Below are 16024 nucleotides of genomic sequence, written 5' to 3'. Positions count from 1 at the left end.
GCCCAGTCACGCGCATCGTTATTCAGGGCAAACGAGTGATGTAAACCCAAGCCGAAGTTTAAATAATTAAGAGTAGACATGATGATCTTACAAATTTAGATACTTTTCAAAGATATTATTACTTTTTAAGAATATCGGTATCCAATTGCAAACTAACGCAGTAATTGATATATAAATTTAAATTAAAATAATACAACAAACGTTGTTTCTAATACACGTTGTTTCCAAACCAACTTTTTTCAAGCCGAAGCTTTTATACCCTTGCAGTAGCTTAAAAAAAAAATTATGTATACCAAAGTAAGAACAATTTATGATCAAAAAGTACGAAACTATGATTTCTTATCTAACATTTTCAATTATATTTCCCAGTGTTTGAAGTTGAGCTGCGGGCTCTGGGTCAGTTAGAATAGGCGGTGCCCGCATTAATATTTATTTTATTTAAAACAATCTAGCATAGACGAAAAAAAGCTAAATTGACAACCGTGGGTGCAAGTAGAGAAAGAGAGAGACAGAGAAAGGGAGAGAAGCCGAACCAAGTTTAGAACATTTAGCTTCGTGAGTGATTCGTGCGTAGTGCCGAATAAGACCATGACGCTGGTGGTGGTGGTGGTGCTAGTGCCGAAGTGTGCGTGTGCACTTGTTTGTTGTTGGTTCACTGAGGCCCATTCGCGCGTCAATTCAGTCTCAGTTACTAAACCGATTTCAAGAACTACGGACGCTTCACTCGGCCCTTGCTAAGTGGCGTGTGCTACAATTAAGTAACGGGCAGAGTCATTTCACAATAACAAAAAAAAAAAAACAAAAATAGAATACAACAAGAAATCCAAAAACAAAAACCAATAAAACCACATTAAACAAGAAATTAATAAATAGACAACCGAGCACATATACCCACACAAAAATAAACAATAGCATACTAGTTGGTACAACTGGGGTATTTTATACATAACTCGGTAAATCCTTCGTTTAATACAACGACGACCAGGAGACAACCACCAACAAAAATCAAGTAAATCGGAAACACGAAATTACCATCAGCAAATTGCACCGGTATTTGAAAAAATAAATGTTTAAATACAATTTTTTATCTATTTTGTTCGAAAAAAAAAAAAAAATAATGCAATATACAAAGTGTGTACTTGTGTGTGCTGTGCAAAAATTGAGAAAGCAGCGAACTATCCCCCATTACACGTACATCTATCTAGCCCCCACAGAAAATACAATAACAATGAATGTGATAGAAAAAAAAAAAACGAAATAAAAAAAAAACAAAAAGGAGATGGAGCATCGGTTCTCTCACTTTCGCTCGGCTGTTTTCATATCTTCTTGTTTTGTTGTCGTTATGGTGCTCACTAGAGCACTGGGCTTTTCAGCGCCGAAAGGGACAGCTGTTCTCCACCAACACTGGGTAGAGAGCCCAGGGAACTAGCTATATCTACATAGCTCCCCTTTCCTATGCCTTCGAACTTTCATAACTCAAAATATGAAGGGGTTCTCGGCACTCAAGCACGAAGAGGGCACAACATTTCAACACCCAAACCTCTTACTGTAGACAACTTAAGTTAGCTTAAGCTCAGATTATTATAATACTATTTATGGATATTGATTTGGGAAGATTCCCTTCATCTAGCTCCTCCCAATTTGTTGTCGTTATTCGTGCCTAAAAGATATAGCTGCCAGCTGATATTTGCATTAGTAAGCTGCAAATACAGTATTTCCTAACTCCAATTCACTGACCACTTCAACATTCTGGTTCCATAATTAAGAAGTATTAAGCTCAGTATTGCGTTAAATAATACGAAAGTGTTGTTATACTATATGCAACTTTAACGTCTCTGAAAATGTTTGTGCTAGAAAGGTTCCACTGTATTTTCCGCACAGTATCTATAGTTGTTGCACAACAATAGATGAATTTTATAATAGTGCATGTGTGTGATTTCATTTGCGCAAGTTTTTGTTCTTTCCTTTTTTTTTATTTATTCATCTGAGACAACATCGATGATTCGATAGCAATTGTTGCAAGTTTGAGAGCATAGTGACCACCGACTGCAGCTGCTTTGCATTTTTGCCAAAGAACGAATGAAATGAAATGAATTTCGACCAAACCAAAATACGAACTTGTGCCAGACAAATACTATTGAGTCAGAGAAGACCATCATTTGGCATTTTGTCGCGGGGTTCGTCGCAAGCTTATTTGTATCTACTTTCATACATACAGGGGAACAAAAAATAGTAAAAACGAGAAAAAAAAATTATATTGTGTACTGTACACACTCAAATGTGTGTATTGTGTAGACATTCCGGCATGGCAGTGTATTTGTCATTTCAATTTTCGTGTGTGCTCAGATAAACGATCGAGAATCATGTGCCTAAATATTTTTTTTTTTATTTGTTTTCCTCTGTTGTGAGGTAAAATGTCCCAACATCTTGCTGTTGCGCTTAGATACGAACAGCTGACTGTGTTTTTGTGGCCTCATATGATTATGTTGCGTTATGCTTCAGATTTTGGCAAGTGCAGTGAATAGGTGAACCAAAAAGTATAATAATAATACAACAACAATATAAAGAGGAAGTGGGGAAAATGCCAATAGTTCAGGCACACCAACACACACGCAGTGTGGCGGTCAGCTGTTTTGTGTTGTCTCGAGCACCAGGGTCTCTCATTTTCTATTTTTTTTTTTCTTCTTGTGTTCCCCCACTGGGTCCCTCTTTCTCACTTTTTCTCTCGCTCTCTCACAATCTCTCTCGCTCTCGCTGTTGAAAATATACCCCTGCGCCAGTCGGGGAAAAATTAGAGCAACGCTTGCTCCACAACGCTCGATAAAACTGCGGGAAATAAGGCTGCAAAGCAATAACTAAAAATAATTTGTGATGATCTTGTAAATTGAAGTACTGCACAATGTCTACAATCCACAAGTTTCGAATGCACAATATAACGTGTGAGTGTGAATTTACCAGCAAACGCTGCAAGGAAAACCCCTTAAGCAGGTTATGCAATGTATTGAAAATCGTATAGCATTTCTCTTTTGTTTGTTGTCGATAAAAGCAAATATAATATGTATGTATGTACATATGTACATATCTAGTGCGATAGAATTCAGCGCAGTAAACATTGAGTCCAGCCAGATCATTATATATCTACAAAGGCTTTATGTAATGGTGCCCGGTAATTACTTTGATTGGTGTCGATGGTGCCCAATGGGGTCGCTCACATTTCCATTTAGATTTTGTGGCACTTCACCCCTCTAAGCTGCAGTGGTAATCATTCAGTGATTTTAATTACACTTGGCTATGCCAAAGATGAATGCAATTCAAAGGAAATGAAAACAAACCAGCAAAATAAGTTGCCGATTGCAGAGCTGGTTTTACTCACATGTCTATGTAAAATACGATTGTGAGCACCATATTAGCATATGACTATTACTATTATATACAAATATAATTCATAGGCTTTTTTAATATTTTGTTACTTATAATTGGCATTTGTTTAAAAGCGAATGCAGCCTGTCAAAACATTTTCCTTGGAGAAACCACCTGTATAAAAGCTTTGTGAAAAACAGATGATTATAAAATACACAGCTGTATGAACGCTTGTGTAACCTCATCTAATTATCTTCAAACAAGCGAGCAAATTTCCTTCTGCCAATAGTCGTACTTTAAATACCCTTTGTTACCTAGTACGCAGACACGCAAATTGAATGCTTAACTTAATTGATTCCAATTTCGCTAATTTGAAGACAAAAGCGCTGTCATAAACGAATTGCACTGTGTAAACAAAAAATAAACTTTTTACACTCCGAATAAAAGTTGATGCTTATTCTTTTTGACCTAACTAATTTTTTCTTCTAAGAATTATTAGATAATTGCAGGAAATATGCAACTGAATTTTTGCAAAAATTAAACAATAACTACTTAGGAACTGCGATAATAAATCAATAAAAAGTACTTTTGGTTCATCTTCTGAAAGGTTTTAAATTTCCTAATAATTTTCAAAGTTTGCTAAGCTAAGCCTAATATTATCTAATTGTTTAACTGCCTTGATTTCTATGTGAATGCAATTTGAGTGCAATGTTATGTAAGCAAATACATTATTCTACATATGTACATATGTACTTCCCACTGCGCGTGTGTGTGTGTGTGTGCTAGCCAAGTGAACTTGAAAAGCCCTATTTTCACTTTTGTGCCAGTACATAAGACACGGAAAAATACGTCTTTAAATGTTCGTAGTATTTGTTGCTATGGTTGAGTGCTGCGGGAATTTGGAATTCGGAGGCTTCATCGTTTTGACTTTGCAGGAGACACGAAAAGTAATTTTAAATATGTACATACATATGCGTATATATATGTATATGCATTTATATAGCCAGAAGGCGGAGTTTGCCTATATGGCATTTCGGCTTAAGAATTTTTTTGTCATTTTAATCAACCTTTAAAACTGGTGGCCCAGATTTTATTGATTTTATGTTGTGAAGAGCGACCCACACACACCTACACACTCGCACACACACATAGTCCATTGAAGAGTGCATTTTCGCTCAGGGAGAGTGTTAAAAGTGAGAGATAGAAATACCGTTGTGATACCGTGTTTTCGGTGAGGGTGAGAGAAAGGCCATCAGCTGAGAGAGTTCACTTTCTCTGCCCGTTCCAGTCACTACCAGCAACAGCAACCTGAATATATATATATATATATATAGAAATATTTATATATACAAAGTACCATACAAGGATGTGTAAGGAATCCGAGCTTGGGGATGTATTTGTAAAATTATAAGCTAAAATGTCAACGGAGCAGCGCCTTCGGCTCTTGGCGGAGTTTGTTTCAGTGATAAAGTTCAAAACACCAGCTTTCCAGCTGCGGTAATAAGAAAATGCTAAAAAAAAGTGAATAATACTTTTAAATACAAAATGAAATTTAAAGTTTGAAAGCATCCAATTAAATAAGATCTGTCTGAAATCTAAGGACACGTTGTTTACCACTTAAAGTACATAAAATATTGCTTATCAGCATCAACAGGCAAGTCAATATAGACATATAGGTGCCTTAAAAAAATTAATCATTTTATTTAATAATAAAGTGTGTTAAGTGTGTGTTGATTAATAAATGGTATATGGTTATGCTTCATAGAAGCAGTAATTACTTTTAATTAATTAAACAATGCCTTTAAGTATGCTATGCAATTACATACATGTGCATTCTTACACTCAGCAAAAAAAAACCTAAAGAACACTTCGTTTCGTTTCGAGAGTTCCCAGATGAAAATATTTAAAATTGATTTCAAGTGCAGTCTGGTTGACCTTTAACCTTTGATCTGTCGCATAGCGCAACTTGTCTCTCTGCCATGGATCTAAGACTTAGATCAACCGATGATATTCATTAGTTTAATACAGCCATTGTCCAGCATTATCACCAATAAGCTGCTGAAGGCAAGTGCCAAACCTTCGTAACGGTTATGCCTTTCATAGCATGTGGCCTTCAATTGGTTTATAAAATGCAAAAAGCAGGTTATGTACATGCAATAGATACGCACACAAGCACGCATGACCCCGCTGCATCAACACAGCTGCACTAGTGCTAAAAAAAAAAAAAAAATATGTGTGTGGGCGGACTGAGGTCTCTGTGACGTACGTATGTTATGTTACTGCGCACTGGGACCCACTCACTCTGGAGAAACGTGAGTGGAAATCAGAGAAAGAAAAGAGAATTCGCTTGCTCTTCTAACAAAAATTCAAAATAAAATTATGCCAAGCGTAGATCAAAAATTATTTCTTGTAAAAAATAAATAATTCAAATGTCACTTAATAAAACTCTGCCGTGATTAATTGAAGCCGAAATTAGCACAGAAATTGCACTGGTTTTTTCCAGTGTTTAGCTTATCATCTGCTTCTGCCGATGTTTTCCTCTCTCAATTCTAATTAAATGGCTCAGCTTGCAAGGATTCCACGTCCGATGGCCAAGAACTGCGCTTCGTGTGTCCTCGGACCAGCTGCGTAAAGCGTGGAGAGCGTGGAGAGCGTTTAGAATATTGTCTTACTCTCCCACTCTCTCGATAGCGGCCGTTACCGTTATGTGGGTGTTCGTCCCAATTCGGCCTACCGCTCAGCTGTGCTCCAGTTTCACTCCCGAATGCATTGGCACCGACTACTCGGCAGTCCCGTTTTGAGGCAGAGCTACCGTCCCCCGACTCGGATAAACAGTTAACCCAAATTCCTAGAATGACGTAGAAAGAGCGCATGCACATAAGACAAGAACACAAATTGGCTGGGTAAGCCGTTGCAGAAAACGCATTGATAAACATCTAAGCACAATGAGCTGAATTCCATATTAAGCAAAAGAAATTCTACAATAATTGCGGTGCCACCCAATGTAAGATCAAGAGTTTTCCATTTTATTACACATACTTTAAAGTGCAGCTGTATTTGGTTAAAGCAATTGGGAAACAGAGAATTTGGATAAAAACATTACGTTCTGTTCTTCAACTATGAAGCATCATCGCTAGTCTCCACGATACGACACATAATTGGTATATCTTCCTCCTTGGTTATGTTGCCCTTCTCCTCGCGATTCAGCAGACTTTCAATGTAGTCGCGACGGAATTTATTCCATTGCCGGGTCTTCAGGAAGTTGGTAAACAAGTCCTGGCGCGAGGGCACGTTGCACTCGAAGTAAAAACGACGACGGTGCCAAATGTTACCCGGATTCTGTTCCTCCTCAAGGAGCCAAAAGCGCGGCAGGAGCAGGCACTGCACAACAGTACGGGCCATTATCACGCGGTGCTCCATCTTTTCGCCCAGTCCAAAGACACTACCGTAGGTCAGTGAGCCTACGTCTATGAAGTGCGTCTCAACGGGCTCCTGCAGAAGATAGAAATCGATAAATATAACGCAAATATAAAATTGATCAAATTTACACGTGATTGATTGATACCATATCAACATAAAGTACAGCTTTTACTAAGTGATATTAAAATACCTACATTGACTGTTTTGGCGCTCTCGTCAATTAAACTCTTCTCATTGATCATCGAACTCGCCGTAAATATTTCCGACGATGAACTGGACACTTTCTTCTCGGAGGCAGTGCTTTCGCTGTGCCGTTTAAGCTGCACTTGAACGAGAGCACGATCCATGGAGACAGTGGAACCCGAGGACGAATTGTATGAACTATCGTCCGTATCAATTTCATCATCATAGATATCTTCCCCGTAGTCCAAATAATCTTCACCACCAAGATCGTCGTCGTCATCGTCATCGTCATCAAAAGGCAGTACACTTGGCAGCCAAGGAGTTCCTCTTCGCAGCGACTGTATCAATTGAGTTTTTCTGGCCTGTGCCGCCGTATTCAAGGTCCTTCTCGGTTTTGATTTCTTTCGAGATGGTGTTGTAGAGGTCCGGATGCCACAAAACTTTTGTATTTCCGCTAGACCCATTTTGCGCATCTACACAAAGTTAATTAGTGGCGAGATGTTATGACAATAACGTAGTGTTATCTACCGCTTGTTTCTTCTTTGTGCCGCCTTCAACTTCCTCTGAGGATGTGGAAGAGGCCAAAATGTCCTGTATGTCTAAAAACGAGTTGCGACTGCTAACGTCTTTCCAAGACTGAAACATTTCAAGACCCTCATCCTTATTTATTTCGGCAAGCTCGTAGCTGACCTCTCCTTCTGCGTTGGTGACCTAAGTAAAAAAGTAATTCATAATTTATGTACATATCTAGCATGTTGTACTCACCTTCATACTCAGACACTGCAAAATCACACACTCTCCGCTTAGAACAAATCGCACATAACCCAAAGAGTCCTTATCCCCCATATAAATGGTCTCTAGGGGCTCATATTGAACCAAGTAAGAGTACTTGCAAGCTAGAATTATCTATTGATGTATGGAAAACGTTAAGAGTTATACGTTTTCGTAGAACAGAACGAACCTGATCCGGAGTCAAAAAATCGAAATAATCAAATGCTCTTAATGCAAGCTTCTTTTCGTTCCATTGTTTTAACATATGTGGCTTCAGGATGCGTTCATAGTCCACATCGTATATCGATAAAACCTCAACACTAGCTGATGAAAAGTATTGTTTCTATTCTAAACTATTATTGACTTTTCTTTCTTACACAGGGCTTGATAAGTGTTCATTCTTGGGCATTCCTCAACCATTTCTACGTCTCCGAAACAATCTCCTGGACCAAAAATAGCTTCCGCAAAGGCATCATCTTGTTTTGTAGCCTTGTTGAATATGTTCCTTTTCATTTCGACTTCACCATTCAAAATGAAATAGACGGCGATAGGCATATCACCATTTTTGATTATCACACGTGGCTCATTGATGGACATAAACTTTAGGACTGGCACCATGCGTGCTCTAATTTTCTAAGCTCGTTAAAGAAGATCTTGGTGAACTATATATAACATTTTGTAATTTTCCCCTTACCGGTGGTATTCTAGAGAAACAATTTAGTCCTGCTATTAAAATGCACAACTTTTTGCGTTCCTCAATTGTCCTGAAAGCGGGATTCGAACGCAATAGTGCCTTGTCCTGTGATTTTCTCTTATAATTTTAGCAGTCCTACAAGAAATTTAAATAAAGTTAATTCGTACCGCAACGGTCAACATTCCCGGTTTTCGCTTTTGGCGCATCAAAGCCACATTCTTTTTCACATTCATCGAGATGCCCTGCTCCTCTTCATCGGAAAGCCACGTCTGGTTCATGATGACAGCCCGAACCAACTTTTTAAATCGGACCCGTAGATCCAACTTATGTTTGACTATATCCGCATCGCGGTTTCGCTTGGCCGCCATTTTGTGTTATTGGATTTATATTTATTTGTGGTTTGTTATTGGCAGTATGTTTTTTTTTGTGTATTTTTCTGATAGTGTTTGTATTCATATAGACACCCATGTAGGTGACTTGGGTTGGGATTGTCTGCTTGTTTTTTACACAGAGTCTGTAGGCTACTTATATTGGAGTTGCACAAAACTATCGATCCTTATAGTAAGATTCACTTTAAAAACTGAATTATATTTTCACAATACAGTTTAACACTATAAAAAGCATTGCTTTTAATTCGACGGTGAAGGGCGCGTACTATTTTGTTTCAATTTATATTAACGGTCTATTTTTCTTTAATTTTTCAGGAGGTTGCAGACATTTAATTGAAGTGGAAGTCCAAAAAAATCCCTCTGATTAATGGAAACGTTTTGAGAAAGCGTGCTCGGATTGCCAAAACAAAGAGAATCGACAGATGCACCACCAAGAAGAGAATAACAACCAAAAAAAAACCGTGGCCAAATAAAAGTCGACAAGGAATAAAGACACATAAATAGACACAAATGTACATAATTTAATATTTGGATATGCCTTGTAAATACAACATAAATATTTAGAATCTAGGCAACTACGATTATTACGACAACTGAAACAAGGAAAAGAAAACACATATTTTCCAATTACAAACAAACACGATTCTCATTCTAGTCGCAAAACTTTCACAATTACAGATTATCTTCACACAGTGAGACACTAAACAGTAATAACCTCCCCCACCAAACAACAACCATTTATATATATACATAAAAGACAGAAAGCTAAAACACTGAAATAATTAATCAAATATATTAAACAAATCCAAACCAAACGAATGCAAGAAGAGCGCAAAAGCCAACTATTCCAAATTACCGTCAATGTGTAGATGATCTACAAAGACCATCTTTAAACGCTCCTCATCGCTTGGATATCGCCACCAATTGCAGCTCCAACTGCACTCCAACTCCCCTACAACAGGCAGCGATCCAGATACGGATCAGCTAACATAATCGGATTTCGAGCCGGAGTCCGTAAAACGAACGTGGAAAGGCCAAAGACCAAAGAACGAATACCGAAGGATTCGGCCGCAGGGTCAAGATGCATATTGAAATCCAGGTCGCTTTGAACTTTGTCATATCCTATCTCTACAACAAATTGCCGCGCAGACGTGTAAATATATTTGGCGAGGAGCTAGAGAAGGCCCTACGCGACAAGTTCCAGGGTCACTGGTACCCAGAAAAACCCTTTAAGGTAAGTAATCCCAAAAATGTGTGATATATATGCTAATATATATTTTTATTCATTTCCTTAAAGGGATCTGCCTATCGCTGCTTGAAGACCGGAGATCCCATTGATTCGGTTCTGGAAAGAGCGGCTAGGGAAAGTGGAGTACCGATCGGCGATATCCTAGAAAACTTGCCAAACGAACTTTCCGTGTGGATAGATCCCGGGGAGGTCTCATTCCGCATCGGTGAAAAGGGAGCAGTAAAGGTAACCATTTATGATATTTCACCTAAAAAAATGCTATTTCCACTAGCTTCAAAATGAGCGAGAAAATTGCAATGCTGTATCAGCCATTCTGAATAGAACGAAATAGCAACACTTGTGTTTTTTTTAAAATATGCCTTTGTCATCTTTGGTCAGCTTAAAGGTGCTTAGCACATAAACGGGAAACGTATAACAGTTTTGAAGTTAATACCCATTCTCTATTAATCAGATTCTTTACACGGAGAACAATGAGAACCACGAAGACAGCCACTCGGCAGATCGCGAGGTCACCAAAATGTTCAACCCGGAGGCGCAGTGCTTCCGACCCATCGATGCCGTTAACACGACCATGAACAATCTGAGCTTGAGTCCCAAGGCGCTTCCATTGGCACTGCCCCAAGCGGGATCCTCGCCGCACTCGGCTGCGTCCAGTTCACCCACCTACAAGGGCAGTCCAAATCCCACGATCTCTGGCAGCTGCAGTTCCGTTTCCGCAGCGGGTTCTGGAACGGGCTCTGGTTCTGGATCCGGATCCAATATGGCACCCGGTCCTGGTACCGCTCCAGTTCCCGTACCCGGAAACGGTGCCACCGCCAATGCAGCTGCAGCGGCCTTCATGCAACGCGGCGCCCAGGCGCCATTGACATTCACCACAGCCACCTTTGCGCAGACTAAATTCGGCAGCACCAAGCTGAAGACCAGCTCCAAGCGCACAAACAGGTAAATGTTCTCAGAGAGATGGCATTATCTTGAAATGTAATTTAGCTGGTAATAGTTTGCAACATTTTCAGTGTAAGCATGTGTTTTACTTTAAAATTCTTTCCCTCTCGTTTTTCTGCTTCCGCAGCAGCGCCTATCGCATGTCGCCCACTGAGTTCTCCAACTACATCAAACAGCGTGCGATGCAGCAGCAGATGCATCATGGTCATGGAGTTGTCCCGTCCGCAGGATCATCGGTATCGGCAGCATTTGGCGGCCTGGATGCCGTCTCACCTGCCCGTTCCCTATCGCCGAATCCCCTATCGCTGGGCGGTAATCCAAATCAGGCCGGATCGGGATCGTCGGCCGATCCGTTTTACTATCAAAACATGGCGATCAATCTGTATCCACAATTTGGCAATCCACGCAGCCTCTTCGAGTCGCACTTTAATGCGGATGCCAGTAGCTTGGGTCTCTTTGTAGGCGGAACTGCTGGAACAGCTGGTGCTGCAGTCGCCGCTGGAGGAAATGGTGGCGCCAACAAGTATAGTACTTATCTGGAGCCGTGCTACTTTGGCAATGGCCATGCCAACTCACAACAGCATCCGCAGCAACAGAATCGCGGCGGAATGGATCGTCCGAATAGTAGCGAAAGCTGCTTTGGCCTAAATGTGGATTGCGGTAGTGCCGTTCTCGAGGATTCGTCATCATCGTCGTCAGCAGCGGCTGCTGCTGCTGTGGCCGTTGCCGTTGCCATTGCCGGGGACTCATCGCCGGAGGACAGTCCCCTAAGTACACCCACCGTGGCAGCCACAACCGCAGGAACAACAGCCACTCCTCCTTCCAGCTCCACCAACAACAGTAGTAGCCATCCAACTCAACAACAGGAACAACCGTCCTCCTCCTCGGGAAACGGAAATGCGAACGCAAACGGAAACGGAAACAACGGTAATAATTCCAACAGCAATACCAAACTGATCGATGGCATTAGCTCCTTCTATGGCACCGGATCATCGTATCAGCAATTATTGGTTGCCAACTAGAGTTTCCTCGAAGTCAATCACCGCAAAGAGAATCCACCATAGTTATATATATATATATATATATATATATCGATACCAACAACATAATGAAATATTATATCCGGGGCATGGATATGTATTTAGTGCATTTCGGGCTTTCTGGTCACAACTCTATAAGCAATATGAATTGTTACGCAGTTTTGAGATTTCCTGTAAAGAACCCCAAATTCCCAGATAGGAACCGAAGCAAATTAGACGGAGCGACTAGGTGGAGTGGTATATATGGATATCATCATTATCATTATATTCATCTGAGGAGGAAAGATAAGGTGGTCATTAAAAACCAAGGACATAATTCTTTTGTCATTTTGGATAGTTATGTAATAGAAAGTGTCCTTGCAGACAAGAACAGTCACAATGGATGCATATCTCTATAGGAACGATTCGATACGATGTTGACACACCCACGATCAGACACACACAAGCAGGTGTACATGTTTATATGTATGAAGCTGTATGCAGATGTATATACAGGTGCATATATATATGTATGTATATATATATATATATATACATAGACAGGGCCAAAAAGTACCATGTGTGTGTGAGGCCCATAAATGTAGATATGTACGAGTTGTATATACAGATATATATCAGCCACTAATAATATTTATTTTGTTATTAAATTCAGAGTAAATCGCAAAGTAAAGTTTCTTTCTGGTATCAAGAGCATGCATAGAAAAATTAACTCAATGTATAAAGTGTACGACTGTTGCCATAGGCACGTACGAATGATACACTCAAATCAAATCACACAAGCAAATGATGAAGATCTACCGAAACAAACCAATAAGCAACAAGAAATAATACCACAAATATAAATATATTTAATGAGAACAACTAGAATGTCTCAACTAATTGTTTTTACTTGTTATGCATATGAACGTATATATAAAAAAATATATTTAATTATCCAACTTAGGATCAACATTAATATTAAGTTTTTAATTAGTTGTAAACTAAAGATAAGATCATTTTTGTAGATCAAGTTGCTAAATTGAAACACAAACAACATGCATATGTTTACTGATAAAAGTCAACATTGTTGATTATAAATAGATATGCAACTTGCATACTCTGAGCATCCTGACCTGTGAAGAAAGTTTTTCTGTAGTAAAAAGTCCTTTTTTCCATTCTTTGTATTTTTATAAAATGTTTTTTTAGTTTTGTATATATCTGAAGCTAACTTGCTGAAAAGCTAACAAAATGTATTCAGTTTCAAAACTATAAGAAATATAAACAAAAATCTATACATTTTCATACTTCAAATGAAGTGTTTCGAAAGAATTTGTAAGAAAAAAAAACAATTAAGTTGGCTTTAGCACAGGTATTATTCCGGTGAGTAACCTCTTCTTGAAATGTATATGTATTTATTTCAATTTGTTCGACATTTTTTTGTTCTAAAAGATATCTGGGTTCCCACTGTCAGACTGGAAAAAATATTAGATTAATCGAATACAAATACTACAACTAATTGCTCAAACCATAAATATAACAAAAGCTCCTCTTAAACTCTTTTAGTTATATTAACTACACACCTATAATCAAAATAGAGTCTTTCAAAAATGCAAAGACTAGGAAAAAGGAACTTTTCTGAACACGTGAAAACACTTTCTCAGAAACCGTAGAAAGAAAAACTCCAGCATCATTTAACATGATCTATTTTTCCAAGGCAAAAATCTCTGATTGTTTTGTTATAAACTAAATGTTGTTTTTCCCCAAACCTTTTTAATCATTCGACTTTATCGAAATGAAATTCTATATCAGATATAATGTAATAGGATGTCGTATGATTTTATTGATAGTGCCAAGGTCGTCGGGTCACTGCTAAACTTTTTTACCCCTAAAACACACGTTATTCAAGCTATGGAAGCTTTTACATATAAAAAACACTTGAACAAATAATAAAAAAAAACATTTATATTTTTGTTGTATGTTAAATTGTATGTATTACCATTTGACTTCGTATTTTTTTTGTATATATATATCTATTTTTATATGAACATTTGTAATTTTTATAAATCGAGTACAGTAAAAAATTTTATACTTTTTATATGGGCCTATGTGAAAATACCTTGCTCTATATGAATACTTACTTTAATTAAATGGGAAAATAAAATGCATAAAACTAAAAGACGATTTTAGTTGATCTTTTTTAAGTCCCAAATGAAACGCAAAATGTTAATGTAAATATGTCATTGAATGTATTATTTCACTTCTCAATATATGTTGTTCAATGGATGTATAGCAAACCTAATGGTATGAAAGTACTTTTAAGGCAAAGTAGAAAAAAGAATGGATAAACGACAACAAATTGAGTAAGCCACTGAATTCATTCTCTATATATCTTGTTAAGAAACATTTGTAATTTGTGTAAACGTTATGGTTTTGTTTTTATTGTCTAGTCGAAGACGCAAACACAATGAGAAAAATTTGACGAAAGCGAAGATTTTCAGTTTTTTGGAGAATGTATTCAAATATGTACCTACACATCCCACAGATGTGTGTATCTAAACCTACCACTGAAAACAGAAATTTAATGAAACATTTAAGTACCTTAACGAAGCTTCTAATTATAGCTACTGTGACCACGAACAAGAGTCAAATCAAAGCCAAGCCAAACCAAAAAACGCCATTAAATGCTATATTAATCGCACCTCAAAGTAATAGGTGCGAATTATAGATTGCATTGGGTCTATAGCTTTTGTATTCTGATCATAGTAGCGCATAAGTACCTACACAGAAACATACATACATACATACACCATCTAACACTTGCACACATTAAGGATTAGGCACGTTTTTTTCTTAGACGTATTAGAGTGTATTTGAATTAAACAACAAGAAACATTCAACGGAAAACGAAAAATGAAAATAAAAACCAACAATTTTGTACTTTTATATATATGATGAGTATATATGTATATATATATATTCGTATACATGTATACATATGAATGCCTCTAAATGGTTCAACTCAACGGATTCTCAATGTATTTTTTGTATGTCTCAGAATGGTATGTCTCCGAATGAAATCAAGTAACGAACAAATATTCATAATGTTAGAAATTGTCTCACATGCCATTCTCTATAAGTAAGCATATGGCACAAGTAAACGCCCCATAATGTATGCAATCTGCCAATCTATCCTTACCTGAATCTGAATTATAGAGCGAAATGGATATAGATATGGATATGAAAATGGAAATGGAGAGATGGGATGCAAAGTATTGGATGAGAATACGGTAAGGCTTGCTTATAAAAACTATTCTATTGTGATTGTGATAACAATGTAAGGCACAGATAAAGATCGAGATACAGTGATGTGAAAAAATCGCTGTAGAAATGGCAAAACATTCATATGTATATGTATATAGATGGGAAAATTTAGATAAAGTATCCGCCTAATCATCGATGTCCACCAACTTAAAATTTTAACTCGATCGAGATGAAATTGTATCCGACCGATCTAATAAGCAAATAATGAACCATTATGGTAGACACACAAATATACAAAAGCAAGAAAAAACAAAAACATATTTTACAATATGAAATAAATAAAGCCACACCAAGCAACATTTTAATACACACAATTCAAAAAGAAAAACAAGTCAGATGTAGAAACAACTCACTAACTAAAGCAAAGTGCGACATTGGTACATGTATTTAGCTACAAGGAGGACAACCAAGAAATTAGATATAATACAGCTTTTTATACCTCAGATATGTTTCTATATGTATGTAAATGTACGAAGAGATATCTCTCAAGCAATGCAAAGTAACAAAAACAAAAAGGTATAAGAAAATCAACTATATCTAAGCCCACTTATCTTCGATAAGGTTCATAAGTACAGATATTTTGATAGGTAGTTAGATGAAAACTCATTTACGAATGTAACTTTTATATATTTTTTTAGGTAACTTGTTTTATTGATACGCGATTTCCAACATAAAT

General features: G+C 37.7%; 2 protein-coding genes across 5 annotated transcripts; one reads left to right on the top strand and one right to left on the bottom strand.

Annotated features, from left to right (window-relative positions):
- Positions 1-702: 702 nt before the first annotated feature.
- Positions 703-15591, top strand: LOC120455321 (protein Tob2). Of its 3 annotated transcripts, none has more exons than XM_039641397.1 (5): positions 703-1009; positions 9133-10051; positions 10115-10291; positions 10518-11008; positions 11136-15591. In XM_039641397.1, exons 2-5 carry the CDS (start codon positions 9899-9901, stop codon positions 12028-12030), a joined length of 1716 nt encoding a protein of 571 aa, XP_039497331.1. In that variant the 5' UTR covers positions 703-1009; positions 9133-9898; the 3' UTR covers positions 12031-15591. The 3 variants fall into 3 exon arrangements, with proteins under 3 accessions (XP_039497331.1, XP_039497330.1, XP_039497332.1); XM_039641396.1 differs by having other exon boundaries at positions 703-1050; XM_039641398.2 differs by lacking the exon at positions 703-1009 and adding an exon at positions 2804-2939.
- Positions 6348-8910, bottom strand: LOC120455320. 2 transcript variants are annotated; one of them, XM_039641394.2, is made up of 8 exons: positions 8596-8910; positions 8429-8533; positions 8112-8367; positions 7925-8058; positions 7729-7869; positions 7492-7674; positions 6975-7436; positions 6348-6852 (listed from the first exon to the last, which is right to left on the bottom strand). In XM_039641394.2, the coding sequence occupies exons 1-8, from the start codon at positions 8794-8796 to the stop codon at positions 6478-6480; spliced, it is 1857 nt and encodes a 618-aa protein (XP_039497328.1). In that variant the 5' UTR covers positions 8797-8910; the 3' UTR covers positions 6348-6477. The 2 variants fall into 2 exon arrangements, with proteins under 2 accessions (XP_039497328.1, XP_039497329.1); XM_039641395.2 differs by lacking the exons at positions 8429-8533; positions 8596-8910 and having other exon boundaries at positions 7925-8054; positions 8112-8279.
- Positions 15592-16024: the final 433 nt, after the last annotated feature.

The sequence above is a fragment of the Drosophila santomea genome, chromosome X (assembly GCF_016746245.2).
Source record: "Drosophila santomea strain STO CAGO 1482 chromosome X, Prin_Dsan_1.1, whole genome shotgun sequence".
In the NCBI taxonomy this organism is placed as follows: Eukaryota; Metazoa; Arthropoda; class Insecta; order Diptera; family Drosophilidae; genus Drosophila; species Drosophila santomea.
The sequence above is the reverse complement of the archived record's forward strand: the minus strand, read 5'-3'. Positions and strand labels throughout refer to the sequence as shown.